General features: G+C 37.4%; 1 protein-coding gene across 4 annotated transcripts in view; it reads left to right on the forward strand.

Moving 5' to 3' along the window:
- LOC126162917 (uncharacterized) overlaps positions 1 to 18,958 on the forward strand; it is a 252,238-nt gene that overhangs the window by 77,463 nt on the left and 155,817 nt on the right. For all 4 annotated transcript variants that reach the window (XM_049919735.1, XM_049919733.1, XM_049919734.1 and 1 more), the window contains exons 8-9: positions 1,389 to 1,634; positions 13,323 to 13,501. In XM_049919735.1, the coding sequence (XP_049775692.1) occupies positions 1,389 to 1,634; positions 13,323 to 13,501 (425 nt within the window). The remainder of the gene's footprint in view (positions 1 to 1,388; positions 1,635 to 13,322; positions 13,502 to 18,958) is intronic.

The following is an 18,958-nucleotide window of genomic DNA, read 5'->3' on the forward strand; positions in this document are numbered from 1 at the left end:
GTGTATTTTTAACCAGAAACTCTAGGAAATATTCAGAAGTTTTTCCTTCTTGTCTGCATATAGTCCCAGAGAAACATTGGTTTTAAAAATCAACAGTTGTAGAACAAGCCTTACAATACTATAAGTAAATTGTAATAAATAACACTCATGTTACCACTCATTCAAGACTGCCTTTGGGATTAGCATCATCAAAGAAGTCATTCCAATGAGTATGGCAGTTAACTTTATCAGTGAGAATGATAGTATGCATGGATCGTGGCTCTCTTGATTTTAAAGTGGATGTGCTGGATACAGAGTGGATGAATTTAGTCTTGGGTTACCGTTGTTACCATTGCAAAAATTGAGCTTTTAGTATGGGCTAAAAGTTTTAACACACTTGTAATGATGGAGGAGTATTTTTTCAAAAGTTTGTGGTCATAGGACATGCTGTTAGAATCCTGAGAATGGTTTATCTGCAAAACTTTGCAGTTGAGACCCATTTGGTTACAAACACAGCCCTGTGTGAACAGAAGATATGAAGCTCCTCAATAAAAGTCAATACAATGTATATGTTATAAACTGGACAAAACTGACTTACAAGTTTTAATAAACAGCATTGTGTATTACTATTATAGTACAGAGTGATGGTGGATATTAAGTTGACAATTGAACCATATCTTTCAAAAATCTTTCTAATGAAAGAAACACAAGGTTTGAAAGACATTACATGCATATTGAACTGATTTTTACCTATCTTAGAATGGGAAAAAATACTTCTACTGCATCATGGAGGCTAATATGAAGACTATTCTATTTGTTTTTAATAGAATTGTCTTCAACTTTCCCAGAGCATTCTAAGCTACTTACTGTGTTTATGTAGCCTAAAGTGTAATTATGTACAAGTGCAAGAATGTGTTCAACAACCAGTTTTCCTTCAGATCATTCAAACTTTGTAATTTTTATTGTGTAATTTTTCTGCCTGTAAAGTATAATACAATGTAATGAAATGTAACATTTTCAGAACATTTTTTCCTCTTTTACTTATTTTGTTTGTGTAAATGGAAAAATTGAAGTATTCTTTTGTATTTTGAGTTACAATAGACTGTGAAAATTGTACAGTTTTTTTAGCTGAAAAATATTATTTTGTATGTAAATGCATGCGGGACACCTTGGAACCTACAAATTGTGAATGATCATCAGAGTTTCATGTTGATGATAACTGTGGAACAAGACAGCAACTTACTTTTAAAATATATGTTTTGTATACTTCATTTATAGTTTTCAAACAAATGTAATTTTAGTGTATATCAAGGCCTACGATTTAAAATACCATGACCAAACCATGAATATTTTTTAATATGTTGTTTGTTAAAAATGCTTGTAATAATGTGAATTATATGATTTTACAGCTGGAAGAAGAGATAGAAAAACTGAGTGTTTCCGGTCTAAAGAACAGAGCTCACACCTTAACAATGTGTCGCCTGATGGTGCGCGCTGAAGACTGCGACTCACGTATTCAGTTGTTAAAGCTTATACAAGAAGGAGAACCAGCGTGTCGAAGACTATTCCTTGATTACCATGGTCTTCGGCTCATGTGGAGCTGGATGGTAGATGCCACAAGCAATAATGAAAGTGAAATGGATTTGAAAATGGAAGTTAGTATATTATCAATTCTAACATAATTCGTATGCAGCAGTAGAATGATACTTTTAAGCTACTTTTAAATATTACTTGTGGGGAATAAGTTGCCATTAAATAGAATGGAGAGGTCAGTTACACGTCTTGGTCTGCTGTTGTCATACTGAATAGTGTCCATGGTGCTGTTTGATGAGCGAAAGTATTAAGGTATTAGGCAAATAGATAGCAGTCCATTTTAGGTAAATGGACAATAAATGTATTGTGCTGAATAGTGAAAATTGTTTCAAGTTAACTTACTTTCTCATTATGACTTGCTTAATTTTAAGAAAGAGTTGAGGCACTCATAATCTTGTTGTACGTATTTAGTTGATCATAGTTCTTGTGATCACTCTTCTCGGGCACCAAACTTCTTGAAAATGATGGAAATATTAGCTATTTTCAGTAGTGTTATCTGGTTACATTCCTGTTAAAAATTTTCTGCCTTCTATGCTCGGAAAATCTTAAAGTTCACAATCTACACCTTCGTTGAGGCTTGTGTACCAACCTCTGGCCATAAAAACAAATCAAACAACAATCAATATCATCTCCACTTCAACAGCTGTGACCCTCTCCCTTCTTTTTACTCAAGGCATCTGTATTAAATGAGTGCCCTTCAAGACAAAATACCTCCATCCTTTTTCACCTACATCATTAAACTTCTAATGCTATGACATTTCTTGATAACCATACCTAACTTTAGATTCCTACCTCTGCATCCGATACACCTGCAAAATCTGCTGCGTGTATCTACTTATGATTGTCTGCTTCAGCTCCACCACTGGAAAAAGGAATGATATTACAAGCGGAACCACATGCAAAATACTTATTTTATTTACCAGCTGACATTTCCTTACTATTCAGCATTCTACATAGACATTACTACCGCCGTCTGGACACAGATGAATAGTCTACCTGGGGGAAGTTCAGTATCCAGTTGCTGAGCTAGACTCGAGAGACCTTACTGTCTGCAGTACAACATAAACCAAATATAAATCTTCTCACAGTGCACCAGTGTCCATGAAATGAATCTTTATTAAGAAAAGGAAAGTTGCCACTCACCATATAGCAGAGATCCTGAGACGCAGATGGGCACAACAGAAAGACTCCCACAATTAAAGCTTTTGGCCATAGGGCCTTTGTCAACAATAGACAAAACACACACACACACACACACACACACACACACACACACTTGACTGTGGTCTCAGGTAACTGAAACCACACTGCGAGCAGCAGCACCAGTGCATGATTGGAGTGGTGACTGGGTGGTGGGCACTTCATTGTCTGCCATTCCCAACATACTATCCCTCGCCCTCCGTGCCCCAGCCTCCTCTACCCCCACCCAGTCACCACTCCCATCATGCACTGGTGCTTCTGCTCGCAGTGTGGTTTCAATTTCCTGAGACTGCAGTTGTGTGTGTGTGTGTGTGTGTGTGTGTGTGTGTGTGTGTGTGTGTGTCGTCTATTGTTGACGAAGGCCGTATGGCCAAAAGCTTTGAGAGAATGTTTTTGTTGTACCTTTCTGCGGCTCAGCATCTCCGCTGTATGGTAAGTGGCAACTTTGCTTTTCATAATATTGTTACATTCCATCCTGGATTTTGTATTGAATCTTTGTTATTGACTAAGAAATATGCATGTTTCGAGAACCCATTGCTTGAATGACAGTAAAGCATTAGTTTGATAGAATGTAGTTTGAATCAGAGCATTCGGAATAGTCATTTTGTACCACCGGTTTCCTGTACAAATGACCTGGAATAGTCTACACTTATATTCAGTGGTAATTCATTTAGTTTTACAAAACCTTTTCATCACACTTTAAGTTGTATTCATTGTTGTGTCCTCAGACCACATTATGAAGGCTTCACAATGTGTCTCATTGAGATGATTAGTCACTGAGAGACAGAGCCTCTTGTAATGTGTTTGCATAATGCACAGTTTTAAGAAGAGAGAGAAATTACTTGGAATGCTCTGTTAACATGTACGTTAGAAGTGGAACAAGGCCACAAGCACATCTACTATTGGCTTCTTCTCGTAAATTCTTCTGAATAATCTAGGGAGAGATACTGGAGCATAATAGTTTTCAGTTAATGTTACATCTTCGTGGTCATCTCATCCACCATCTCACGTTTTGGTTGAAACCTGTGCTATTTCTTCTCCCTAAGAAAAATAACCGTAACAAATTTTAGAATTTTATCTTTCTCCATTTCTGTTTTATGGCAATTAAAAGTTCTGAAGTTTTGTTTTTAAATTGTGATGACACAAATTGATACTTGCTAACATCTTGAAGCTAGAGTTACCTTTTTCTAAAATTTATCATCCAAACTCTGAGAAAATTGTTCGTTATATATCCTGTACCAGATAAAAAGAGTATGCTTATAATTTTGTATTTCATTTTGTGAAAAACATGGTTCGCCATCACAGACAGTATTACACAAAGTTAAAGTGATAGTTCCTAATTTTTTCCAAAATAATTCTCATTGCAGGGCTGTTACTTACGAAAATAAAATTAATAGAATTTTTTCTCCTTATTGTATTTTCCCTGCTATATAGGAAATGTAAATCTTTTTTTATACAGTTACATAAAAATATTATTGTTTAGATGTTTTTGAAAATATTTTTTGTTGTTTTCAGTGTCATTATTATTTTTGTTAAATAATATTTTATTTGTGAAACATAAGAATTGGGTACAGGCATCATTCATATCTGAGGAAGTGGCCTGTTTTGACTGACATGACACAGGAATTAACTAACTTCTGCAGAATCAACTAATGGAGAATCCAGGATGCAGAGCTACCTGTAAAAAGTATACTGATGAAAAAATTATTTATATTTACACCAGAATACTGATGAAAAACAAATGTCTTCTTAGATCTGTACACTGCAGAGATGAATTTATTTATGTGGGAAGATTGTTTGAACTTACAATGGAATGTTCCAGTAACACGTGTCAAAACCTACCCTGAAATTTTTTGCATATGAAGAAGACAATGAAAGAAAAACACTGCCAAAGTTTTAGCTGCTAAGAGGCACTGCAAGTATTTTGTAAAAAATGTTGAAGTTACACATTTTTGCTGCACGAAGAACTGCTTATAAAAGCTGTTTGAACAGCCCTGCCCACTTAGTGCGCAGCTAAGTGAATCCACAGTGCCGCATAGTGGAATTGTCCTGAGTTCACAGACACCAATTTTAAACATATATAAAGCCTGGTTTACAATGGAACAAATGGAAATGAACACCTGCGAATGAGCATTTGCAGAAAATTCACTACCATTTGCTTGTAAATGGATAGAATCGTTTATACTAGAGGGAACGGAAGAGAACACGAGGTAGCAAATACTGCCTATGAACACTGTATTATTAGTTTTTAAACTCTATCGTGTTAGAGCCATAATGTGAAACTTTGCTATTCAGTGAGTATTATTTTGCATGGCGAGCGCACTGTTCTTGACGGAGTATGCAAAATGGCACAGGGAAGGAAGAATTTTAAGGCTCTCATTTTGTATGTAAGTGTGACATGCGTGGAGATCGTGCACTTTACATGGAATTGCATCTGCATCTCTCCTTTCCTTGTAAGTTGGCCGTATGTATGAATGTTGTACATTTGACTATCAGAGAAACAATTCTTTATTTCCTGTAGTTGTCACAAAAATGCGAAGTGTCTATTGAACAACAAAAACAAACACACCTGCCAAAAGAAAAATTGATGCAGTCAGGCACTTCGCAGTAACCACTAATTTTATTTAGACAGCGCTGGGATGGATTCAGAAATGGTTCCAGCTGTTGTTCTGCATATTGTGCTGCATGCCATGCATACTTGATCAAATTCGTAAAGTGTGGCAAAGAAAATGACTGGAGCTTAAGAATACTGTTTCGCTGTTATCTGACAATTTCCTGAAAAATGCTTTCCACTTTCGAAAAAATTATTTATCAAGAGGTTGAATCGCACTAGTAGTTGCAGGCAAAATCCAAATTACATCTACAAATTTTTCGTCATCTGCTGCAAAAACAGAGGCGTTTTTTGTGTCCAGACCATGAGTGGAACAAAAGCAATGAATTAGTTTCTGCAGCTGGTAGGAATATGTTTCAAACGAAATGTTGAAACTTATTCTTTCCCATTTTTCCAGATTTTGATATGTCGATTAAAAGATTTTTGCAACTAAATAGTACATTTTTATTTTTGGTCCTAATTTGCCTTGTGGCTCTTGAAGACAGATATACATCTGCGGAAACAGTAAACCACTCATACTTATCACTGTCATAATAAACTGTGGTGTGCACACAGTTCTTTCACAAAGCCTGACTGATCAGTGTTGTAAGCAGCAGTTGCAGGGATAACAGCAAGTTTCGTCTTTACATCAGCTATGAATTTCTCTATGGCGTTGTCTGTCACTGGCAGCTGCTCTACACATTTACGTGACATAAACTTAGTAATTTTGTGACTTCGTATTCTTTACGATTTCTGGAACCTGCGTAGCAGGTCAACAAAGCCTGCAAATTAGCAATGTTCATGTGAGATGCAATTTGGAGGGCCCTGTACCGCCGACCTCTGCTGTGTTTGTGTCTAGTTGCGCCTGCGCAGTTGTCAAAGTGCCAGTAAGGGATATACATTTCTACTGTTGCCTGGCACGCTACAAATTTGACAATTTTCAGCCTCCTCCTCCTCCTCCTCCTCCTTCTTCTTCTTCTTCTTCTTCTCTCTCTCTCTCTCTCTCTCTCTCTCTCTCTCTCTCTCTCTCTAATTCTTGCAGTATCTCTTTGCAGCTAAAACTGACAGTGAATTTCTTTATTGTGTTCTTCCTGTGTGGAGGGGGTGGGGGGGGGGTAGGTTTCCACATGTCTTATTGAACCATTCCCTTGTTAGAGTTTGTAGGAAGATATATTAGAATTTTCCTTAATGAGAGAGAAGTCCAGTGATAAGTACACAGACTGCGTCTCACCTAACAACCTGTATTCAAAAGAGAACTACATAAAATTTAAGTAATTTATATGAAGAAGGAATCAGTTGAAATTACAAACAGGAAAAGAGGGTGGTGATGTTAGGATAATTTGTCTTCATCTTAAAAGTTTATTAATAAATAGGAATTTCTACGAAAAGTTGTAATCCCTACCAAAAAATGTTGTAATCTGTACAAAAACATAAGTGTAGTCACTGTACGTAAAAGCCAAGTCGTAAATCTAAAACCAGCAGAAATGTTAGATGTATCTTGTCATAAAACATTGTATGATAGCAATGATGTTAGTGATAATGATAAATACGTTGAGCAAACTGACAAAGCAGACATGACAGAATTACGAAAAGAAGTAGTATTAAAGACTTCAAATGTTACTTTCGCAGACATAGAGTGCTTACCTGTGAAATGACGTATATATAATGCCTGGGTATGCAAAAATTGTCCATTTGAATATTGTGATAAGTATTTTAATACATTGTCAATGACTCCTTTGTCAAGCCACACTGAATTGCTTAGATCATAACCTAGAATCAGGTCATCTTCACTTTTTATAGCATTGGATGATTTGTCAGTTACGTTGATTTACAGTGAATTTTAATGACAATTTTAAAATCATTCCTCAGTTTCTTCTGAAGGTGTTAATGTAGTTTTCAGAAATAGAATGTTGATTTCTGTACTCCAGTCAAAGCACCAAAAGGGAAAGATATTTTCCTCACATTACCAGCCAATATTAGCTGACAAATCCAGTTTTTCACCTTGCAAGGAGATTAGGGTGATTGTAAAATACATATGGACCATAAATTCTTGAAAATAAATTTTTGAGGTTATTCACTCTGTCAGAATTAGGCTGAGCAGCATTTTTCACATGTCTGAGGAGCACAGATAATTAATTTATTGATGCAAATAACCCTTTCTAGTCGAGGAGGAGGCTGTTTTTCTTCCCTACCTGCCCATCCAAACAAATTACAATTTCCTGAACTTTGAGTTTTACAGCATACAATGTTAAGAGTGAACTTTCTGACTCAATTTTACCTTAAGCCTGACACATTGAAAACATTGTTAGGTAACAAGGTGATTGTTCTTTTGTATTTAATTACAACATATCTTGTTGCTTGGGTGATTTCACTGGAGAATAGCCACAGAGGGATGCTAGTGTGCTTCTCTAATAACATCTTTGTTGGGCTCTGATAATTTGTAAGCGAAATAACCTGTTCAGTGCTGAAAAAGTTCCTTGTTAACAGTATCTCGCTTCAGCTGCTTCCTGGTAGGTAAACTCAACAATTCACTTTGAAAGTTCCATTTGTAATGAAGTGGACAGAAATATTTAAAAAATCCTTATGTTTTTGACATAAATTACACCTTCGTGCTTACAAAGATAGACTTTTATGTTGGATTTTTATGTCTTGTGCAAGCAATGGTTTACCTTGCCATTTGTTCTGTGTCAAGAGTTATGGCATGTAGCAAAGCTGCCTTACACAGTAAGCGATTTAGAGACTACACAAGATTATAAAAAGTAAAACGATTTGGTACCAGACTACACCACAACAGGCTATGAGGTACAAATGAACAAGAAAGTGTAGAACTCTATTGACGGAAGGGTTGTTTGTAGTAATACTGGTGCAACTGTCTATTAATGCCTCAAGACGCGAGCTTAGGTGACAGATACTCATATAGAAAGCCAGACTACATATTTTGATGAGCTCACTAGTCCTCCTCAAAACTTTCAGGAGTAACCCTGCTACAAAGAAAATAGAGGGAAGAGATATACAAAAATTGGAAAGGATGAAAGAAAAACATGTTCAGTGCAAAGAAAGAAAGAAAAAGAGAGGTAGAAAGATTAGAAGGTAAGGAAAAATGATTAATTTTAAAAGGTGTTTCAGGTACTGGACCTGTAGGGTGTAAGAGACAAAATTAATAAAGAAATGTAGGACAAATAATACGAGAGAATTTTAATAAAGCTAGAATGTACAATGTGATCCAAACCAGGAGCAAAATGCGAGAGGGAAATTACCAGCATGTGGTCTGGGTGATGTAACTGTACATGCTGTCTGCCTTTATTCATTTGTTCATATTAAAACTTCTTAACTGTTGCGCAAATTTAAAGGGCAGAATGTTATTTTTATGTTGATTGATATACAGTGTTGCCTAGGTCTCGACAAGTGCTCACATGAATATCATTGTATGAAGTTAAGTTTTACCAGTGATATTTACTACACTACTGGCCATTAAAATTGCTACAACATGAAGATGATGTGCTACAGATGTGAAATTTAACCGACAGGAAGAAGATGCTGTGATACGCAAATGATTAGCTTTTCAGAGCATTCACACAAGGTTGGAGCCCGTGGCGACACCTACAACATGCTGACATGAGGAAAGTTTCCGACTTTGATAAAGGTCAGATTGTAGGCTATCGCGATAACGGTTTATCGTGTCGTGACATTGCTGCTCGCGTTGGTCGACATCCAATGACTGTTAGCAGAATATGGAATCGGCGGGTTCAGGAGGATAATATGGAACGCCATGCTGGATCCCAACGGCCTCGTATCACTATCAGTCGAGATGACAGGCATCTTATCCGCATTGCTGTAATGGATCATGCAGCCATGTCTTGATCCCTGACTCAACAGATGGGGACGTTTGCAAGACAACAACCATCTGCACAAACAGTTCAACGACGTTTGCAGCAGCATGGACTATCAGCTCGGAGACCATGGCTGCGGTTACCCTTGACGCTGCATCACAGGCAGGAGCGCCTGCGATGGTGTACTCAACGACAAACCTGGGTGCAGGAATGGCAAAACATCATTTTTTCGGATGAGTCCAGGTTCTGTTTACAGCATCATGATGGTCGTACCCAGGTTTGGCAACATCGCGGTGAATGCACATTGGAAGTGTGTATTCATCATCGCCATACTGGCGTATCACCCGGCGTGATGGTATGGGGTGCCATTGGTTACATGTCTCTGTCACCTCTTGTTTGCATTGATGGCACTTTGAACAGTGGACTTTACATTTCAGATGTGTTACGACCCGTGGCTCCACCCTTCATTCGATCCCTGCAAAACCGTACATTTCAGCAGGAGAATGCACGACCACATGTTGCAGGTCCTGTACGGTCCTTTCTGGATACAGAAAATGTTCGACTGCTTCCCTGGCCAGCACATTCTCCAGATCTCTCACCAATTGAAAACGTCTGGTCAATGGTGGCCGAGCAACTGGCTCATCACAATACACCAGTCACTACTCTTGATGAACTGTGGCATCGTGTTGAAGCTGCATGGGCAGCTGTACCTATACACGCCATCCAAGCTCTGTTTGACTCAATGCCCAGGCGTATCAAGGCCGTTATTACGGCCAGAGGTGGTTGTTCTGGGTACTGATTTCTCAGGATCTATGCACCCAAATTGCATGAAAATGTAATCACATGTCAGTTCTAGTATAATATATTTGTTCAATGAATACCCGTTTATCATCTGCAATTCTTCTTGGTGTAGCAATTTTAATGGCCAATAGTGTAAATATGTAGGGAGTTTTCTAGCACACAGTTCAGATGATGTAACTGCACAGGTTGTCTGTCTGTAATCATTTTTGTATGAAAACTAATTAACCAATGTTCAGATTTGGAGGTGTGGAAGTTATTTGTATATTGTTTGCTGCGTAATGTTGCGTGGTTTCTGCACTTGCTCATGTGAATAGTCCTACACTTGTACATAGTTAAATTTGACCTGTGATGTTTCCTAAATATGTAGGAAATTTTACAATAGGGTTGAAGACAGACATTTCACAAGGACGTTGCTCTGTGGGAAGCAAAATATCATGGCTTTATATTGGCTGAGAAGTTAGGGATTCCCTGGCAAGACACCATAGGAATACATGAAGAATGCTCTATAGAATATGTTTGCTAATACTGGCTACAAAGTTCAATGATTTTTTTCATATTTTAGTGATAGTGCCAATTGTGTGTGTATTTTTGCCTGCTGCATGTAAAAGTTACCATGAAATTCTCAAATTGCTTTGCTTTTTGAAGATATAGTTGTAGTTATTAACTAATTATTGGCAAAAATTATTCTACAGTGTATATCCTGCTGTAATGTGTGCACTGTTGTCATGGCGTGTTTCGTGCATTTTGGGTATGATTGTCTCTCATGACTGACCAGCAAAAATTGTCCAATGTACTGTTTCCATCACTCTGGTAACATTTATTGAGAGTTCAGATCTGTTGGTGCTACTTTGGCAAGATTATAGGTTTGATGTTATAATGATAATGGAGGAAATTAATTTTCAGACATTTTACATTCCATTCTTTGATAAGTTTTCAGCATAGTCTCCAAAAGTTATTATCTATTGCCAAGGAAAGTTTGCAGCCTTGACTAGAAAGGAGCCAATGCTTCTTTTTCTTAACTCTACAAACTTTTTAAAAATTGTGCATGTTTCACCAGATTTCATATATGAGGGCACAGAAAAATGCGGTACTAGATTTTTATTTCATTGAGTCAAGGGGTGTCTGAAAAAGATACATAAATTATTGTCTTCAAAAATATTTCGCGTAAATCCATACGTAATTTGTAGCAGTGGTAGGCATGTTTTGAATGGCCCTGTTAATGAACCTAATAAATGATTACTGACACCTAGCACAGATTGTTGTCTCAAAGACGATTGCCTCTTGTAATAATGCTACGACTTCATCTAGCTAGCGGTCACACAAAGGAAGCGACAGTACTTCGGATAACCTTGTTGGAGACTAAGTAACACAGCAGCAGCTTTCAAATGAAAATTTATGCAATGAAACAGTTGTTGTAAATTTTGATGTGATGTGTCATCTTAATTTGTGCAGAATTGTACAACCTCTATTTGTCATCACTGTATGCTGTATTTAGAGTCTTCATTAAACATCATCTGCACACAAATTGAAAACACATTCACACCCAACAAAGTTTGTCTTTTTTTTTATGAAGAAAGTGTCCAGTGCTGTTTGTTATGAAATGTGCATGGATACTTTCACATCATTATAAGAAGATATCAATGTTGAAGGTGTGAGCCTAGATCACTAGTTGTCATTTAGTTCCTGTTTGGTGACTATACAGCTCTGTTGAATGTTCACTGGACACACAGGTGTCTTGTGATTTGGTTTATACAGTTTCTTTACATCATCACATTGGAATCAAGGGTGTCTGAGAAGATAGGAAGAATAGGGACAGGTATTTTTTCATTATGGGTACAGGTTGACAGTAGATGGAACACCAGCATTCTCAGCAGTCCATTTCCTCTCATTTCCATAAGCAGAGCAGTAGAATCCTGTAGAATAAACAGTCATTTGTATAGTTAATTTGTTTCCTCCACATTACAGGGGTGTCAAATCCCCTATTGTCCTTGCTTTTCCATTGTACTAGTCATGTAGTTTAGTTGCACATTGAGAGCAGCATTTTTGTGATGTGCACAGTTTGTGCCAGTATCCTAACTTACAATTAAAAGGAGATATATTTTCATGATAGTGAATCTAGAAACCTCTTTTGTGGCTTAGTATTTGTAGCAAAAGCTATTCGGGTCATTAACTCTTTCACCTGACATCTTGTTTGCCAAGATCCTGAAAAGTGATCACAATGTAACATTTGAACAGTCATTTTATATATATGTATTGCATTAACAGCAAGTAGTATAAATTATGAAGAAACATTAGAAAAACTTTGCTAGAGTGCAAAATAACATGTCACCGCAATAACAATTACTCTCAAACTGAGGTATGTGATGTTGCTGCATGAAGGGCTTACCATGTAGCCACATTTTATACCTGATGGATGTATTCATTTCGTGAGGGAACAATGAAACTATGGTATCATGTCTCTCAAGAACACAATCCAATCAAGTAAGATGAAGGCCATTTTTGGATTAAACAATAATGAAAAACTTGAGAAATGTTGTTTTTGAAGAAAATTCCTTTTGGGTTTTGACTAGTGAATTCCGAAACTACAGTTACATCATTGAACAGATCAAGAGGCACTAATTCACAGTGATTTGCTTTTTACAATTAAGAGCCAGATGTTGGGTTTTTGTTTTATTATTTTTCTTGAGGTCACAGTAAACTGCCGAGTTTGTCAAGAACTATATATCTAAAGTGTTCTTTAGAAAACGTTGTAATGATAATGAAAGGGAAGGTGCAGAACCCAGTTACTGCATGTCTTCAGACTGATTTTTACAAGTCCCTTATTGCTTTGTAAATGCTTTTACAAAATTTAAAAATCTCTTTGTAGCAACATGTGAGCTTTTTTGAGAAATATCTTTCAGTTTGATGACCACCGATTAATGTATTTTTAAGTTTAAATGAATGGCCCAACATCAGAACGATTTCCGTTTGCTTGTTACAAACTAGTGATAATGTAATTTTTTTGATTTCCAGAAATGTGCATAATATTAATTCAGCTGGAATATTTTAGATTCCAGTACACACCTGCTGACATAATATGTATAACTTTTCTGTATGGTGCGAACAAGTTTTTTACTTCCGTCAACCATTCTAGGTTTATATACCATTTACCACATACAAATATTTTGAGCTTAAATAGACGTAAATGAAATAAACTTTTGTTACGTCGATTTGAGTGTGTGTCTGCAGTAATAGATTTCGGGGTGATGAGGAAATTAATTTATTTGCATGATCCTTGTCAGTTTATTTGCAGAAATATGTAATATATTGCCATTGCTTTTTCTCCTCAGATACTTCAAACACTAGTGAAACTGCCAATTCCAAATAAAACAGTGTTGCAGGACAGTAAAGTCTTGTTCATGGTTCAGAAATGGTTGGAATGTGTGCGACAGTCAGGAAGTGTTAACGATACATCAAACGAAAGTGAAATGGAAGACAGTGTAACATTTGCTGTTACAAAAAAGGAGAGGTAAATATTGTGAGAACTCACATGCTTCAGTTTGTGTACACATTCATAGAGTAATGTTTTATTGCGAAATTTACAGTTTTTAATATTTGTATGTAACTGGATGTGGATACCTGCTTGATGCTTCTTTTCTTGTGTCTAACTCAAATTTTGTGATATAACTGTTAATAAATTATTACAGATCCTTTGGGTATAATGTTTATGCCACTTCCTAATGGGTTATGTAACTATATAACTAATGGTTCTATAGTAATATTAGTTATTCTCTATTAACAGCCTTGTGAAATAATAGACTGGAGATACAGATAGATACTGTTTTGAATGGTAAATTGTAAGCTGCAGTCTTCAGTCAAGCTTATGCTTTTATTTAATTCTTGTTCTATGTAATTCTCAAGATTTGAGAAATTGCTAACCCTTGTGTTGCCTTATCAGTTATGGTAATGTAAACAAATCTGCCAGTGGTTATGTTGCTACAGTTAAGCATTTGGGTAAAATTTATGGTGTAAATTCAGCTGAAAAGGTGCGCATATGCGTTCATGCTGCCCCCCCCCCCCCCCTTACACACACACACACACACACACACACACACACACACACACACACACACACACACACACACAAACTCTCTCTCTCTCTCTCCATCATCTCAGTGTTCCAGCAGAGGTGGTGAGGTGGTGATGTGAATGATGTGTAAGTCAGGAGGCAGTATAAAGAGTAGTTTGGCGGCACATTACTGCAATCCTCTGCACCCCATCATTGCCGAAAGAGGACTTCATTTCCTTTATGCATTTATTGTGGGATCCTTGTTACTAGCACACGTGGGCTAGCATTCATCAGGAGCCTATACTTGACACAGTGTTTTCTCCAATACCCATTGGAGACAACACGGTGTCGAGTGTAAGCTCCTAATGAAGGCTAGCCCACGTGTGCTAGTAACAAGCATCCCGCTGTAAATGCGGCAAGGAAATCAAATATTCTTTTGGCAGTGGTGGGGCCTGAGGATGGCGGAAATGTGTTGCCGAAACTAGTCATGTGATAGAATAAAGACATTCTCAAGGTACAGCTACAGTGGCATTTTTTTATGATATATTTATATATTGCTTGTTAATGTAGTACTTACTGTTTTTGCCTTAAGTCAGCTATTATGAACTCTACTGTTGCAAAATAGCCAAATCCACACACATATTACCAAGAAGATTATCTTTAAATGTTCTGAATGTACCCTGAAGTGCATGGTGCAGACAGGTGCGCCAGAATGATGTTATTGGGTGGTTTATTTACAAAGGCACTGTTGTCAACCTCTCATTTCCCTTGTCCTTATATGCACAGTACTGTGCATTACAACTGTAAATGATGAGGAATCCAGCAATTGTTTTTGCCAGTCTTTTGTTCCAAAAGTCATGGGGAAGGGCAGATTTTTGAATGCAGATATTCTGCTATCTGCTCATGTGAAAAACAATTGTTAGAGAGTGAGGAATGTAGAAAATATTTGTTACTGTCCTTTAATCCAGAAAGTAGTGTGTTTCATTAGGTATTGTGGAATATTTGGAGGCTATAATTTTATGAGTAACTTGTTGAAGGATTGATGGGTAGAGACTTTTAGTTTCCTTGCTGGAAGCAGGCCTCACCCAACTATGGAGATATCACAATCCCATACTAGTAAAACTGCAACCATTGCCACTAAATTACAAGATCATCTTTTACTGGAATGGCTAAACCACATCCTCCATCAGAACTTTGGCTAGCTTTTACCATGTCCTGAAATCAGGAATAGCTTTCCCAAATTTCTTCCCACCGTTCCCAGCGTGGTACTTCATCACCAACTCAACCTAATGGTCTGTCTCTACCTCACTCTGTGTATCTGTTTCTGTCTGTCTCTCTATCTCTCTCTCTCTCTCTATCTATCTATCTATCTATCTATCTATCTATATCCAGGCCCCCCTCCCTAACCCCTTGTACAGGGTGTTACAAAAAAGTACGGCCAAACTTTCAGGAAACATTCCTCACACACAAATAAAGAAAAGATGTTATGTGGACATGTGTCCGGAAACGCATAATTTCCATGTTAGAGCTCATTTTAGTTTCGTCAGTATGTACTGTACTTCCTCGATTCACCGCCAGTTGGCCCAGTTGAAGGAAGGTAATGTTGACTTCGGTGCTTGTCTTGACATGCGACTCATTGTTATACAGTACTAGCATCAAGCACATCAGTACGTAGCATCAACAGGTTAGTGTTCATCACGAATGGGGTTTTGCAGTCAGTGCAATGTTTACAAATGCGGAGTTGGCAGATGCCCATTTGATGTATGGATTAGCACAGGGCAATAGCCGTGGCGTGGTACGTTTGTCGTCCCGACAGGAAGACGTTCTAAGCAATTGATCGGTGTCTTAGGGAGTGCAGAACATTCCAGCCTATGACTCGCGACCTAGAATGACGAGGACACCTGCAATGGACAAGGCAATTCTTCGTGCAGTTGACGATAACCTTAATGTCAGCATCAGAGAAGTTGTTGCTATACAAGGTAACATTGACCACGTCTCTGTATGGAGAGTGCTACGGGAGAACCAGTTGTTTCCGTACCATGTACAGCGTGTGCAGGCACTATCAGCAACTGATTGGCCTCCACGGGTAGACTTCTGCGAATGGTTCATCCAACAATGAGTCAGTCCTCATTTCAGTGCAAATGTTCTCTTTACGGATGAGGCTTCATCCCAACGTGATCAAATTGTAAATTTTCACAATCACCATGTGTGGGCTGACGAGAATCTGCACGCAATTGTGCAATCATGTCATCAACACAGATTTTCTGTGAATGTTTGGGCAGGCATTGTTGGTGAAGTCTTGATTGGGCCCCATGTTCTTCCACCTACGCTCAATGGAGTACGTTATCATGATTTCATACGGGATACTCTACCTGTGCTGCTAGAACATGTGCCTTTACAAGTACGACACAACATGTGGTTCATGCACGATGGAGCTCCTGCACATTTCAGTCGAAGTGTTTGTATGCTTCTCAACAACAGATTCGGTGACCAATGGATTGGTAGAGGCGGACCAATTCCATGGCCTCCACGCTCTCCTGACCTCAACCCTCTTGACTTTCATTTATGGGGGCATTTGAAAGCTCTTGTCTACGCAACCCTGGTACCAAATGTAGAGACTCTTAATGCTTGTATTGTGGACGGCTGTGATACAATACACCATTCTCCAGGGCTGCATCAGCGCATCGGGGATTCCATGTGACGGAGGGTGGATGCATGTATCCTCACTAACGGAGGACATTTTGAACATTTCCTGTAACAAAGTGTTTGAAGTCACACTGGTACGTTCTGTTGCTGTGTGTTTCCATTCCATGATTAATGTGATTTGAAGAGAAGTAATAAAATGAGCTCTAACGTGGAAAGTAAGCTTCCGGTCACATGTCCACATAACATATTTTCTTTCTTTGTGTGTGAGGAATGTTTCCTGAAAGTTTGGCCATACCTTTTTGTAACACCCTGTATACCACAGGCTGACCACTCTATTGTACCATATTCGTATTACCTTCATTTCTGTCTTGGCTCTTGCTTTGTTCTCCTCCTTGTTCATCGTACCTCCTCCACCTGACACATCCATCATACCAATAATGCCACAGCAGTGGGGCAGTGTAGTTCTGTTACGTATGTTTGCACACCAACTCTGAAGAAAAATTAAAGTTTGTAAGCTGGGGTATCATGTTTCAGTTCTTGTTCCTTTCCATCCAGTCTCTATTGTATCACCCGCTTGTTTATTTTTTTGAAATTAGTGAGGGTACAGTAGTTGAAGGAAATTAATTTGACTGTCAAAAATTCAATAATACACAAGATGGTTGACCACATGAGACATACGAAAGCATTCTTCAAGAGGGAAAAAGTTATCAAATAAAAAACCTGGAATTGTATCGGACACTGTACTGTATGGAAATAAAACTTAAGCAGAGTGAGAACTAGTAACAAAGAACCTGGAGGTATTTGAAATGTAGTATTATAAAAGGGTTTCAAACATGTAGTCTAAGTGAATGTGGTAGAATTGGAAAAGAAAGGAACAATGGGAAAGATGCCACATGTTGGTTTTCATGTTGTCAACTTCCTTGGTTTTGGATGCATAAAAACTATGTTACAGTTGACAAGGCTCTGAGCACTATGGGACTTAACATCAGAGGTCATCAGTCCCCTAGTTGACAAGGCAAAGTTTCATTAGAACAGTATGCTACATATTGTAGCACTTGTTAGTCATTTTATAGTTTATTTCACTGGGTAATTGTTAAATTGTCATGAAATCCTGGTTCATTAATTACAATAAGTGAAAAAGTATCGGTTTCATTGAACAATGACAGTCAAAAAAAGATGACAGTGAGAATGATGATGACAGTAATAATAATAATAATAATAATAATAATAATAATAATAATAATAATAGTAATAATAATATTGGAAGACATAAGTTGCTTGGAATTTTATTTAATTTCGTATACTACGATGTTTCGGCTGCATAGCCATCTTCAAGCAAGATGCTTGACCCCATAGCTACATATGTTTCTGGTTTCAGTCATGTAATTTCATAGGCAATCTGGTTCACTGCATTTGAGAGTTGCAGCTGTGATATTCGTTACAATGCAAACAAGGTCAGAACATTATAGGAAACACAATGAAAATGGAAATGAATGACAGCCAGTGCAGGCAACTTATTTCTTTCAAGTAGTTTGTCACAGTTATTTACCCCGTTGAAACTAAAATAATATCTTTTTTCTCATGTATAGAACCATAATATTTTTTCTCTTATTTAGAACCATTAGAAACCTCACCCAATAACTAGTAAAACTATGAATTGATGAACCCACATTTAAGGAAATCCCACTTTTAACGAAATTTTTCATCAGTCCTGGTGAAACTCCCGTAAGAACAATGTTATTTTCCCCACTTCTAACAAACTGTGCTTTAAGTAAAAGTCCTCTTGTAAGGAATAAACTTGAAATATTTTGTAAACTAAAATCCAGTTTTTATGTGATTCCTAACGTGTTCGAATGAGTTTCTGATTTCTTTCTATTTTAATTCCACACAGATCAAATTTTTTGTTGTGTGATGCAGTAAATAATAAGCGATCAACCAGTTGACACATATGTATATCATAGTCAATAACTCAACTTCCCTAGTAGTGATACCTGCAAGAGAAACATACTGCAAGAGAAGATTTATGAAATCTCTCGAGATTGACAATGAAAATTTCAGTTTTTCAAACAATTGCTTGAATTATTTTGAAAAACATCATAATCTGTCCTTTCAAAGTGTAAATGGAGAAAGTGAGACTCTGATCGTAAAAATTGTAAACTATTAGATGAAAATTACATTGCCGCAGTTGACGCAGGGCTATCCGCCCAAATAACATTTTCAATGCTGATGAAACATAATCTGGCAAAACCCCATTTAAGGAAAAAAACATAT

The sequence above is a fragment of the Schistocerca cancellata genome, chromosome 2 (assembly GCF_023864275.1).
Source record: "Schistocerca cancellata isolate TAMUIC-IGC-003103 chromosome 2, iqSchCanc2.1, whole genome shotgun sequence".
NCBI classification, from domain to species: domain Eukaryota; kingdom Metazoa; phylum Arthropoda; class Insecta; order Orthoptera; family Acrididae; genus Schistocerca; species Schistocerca cancellata.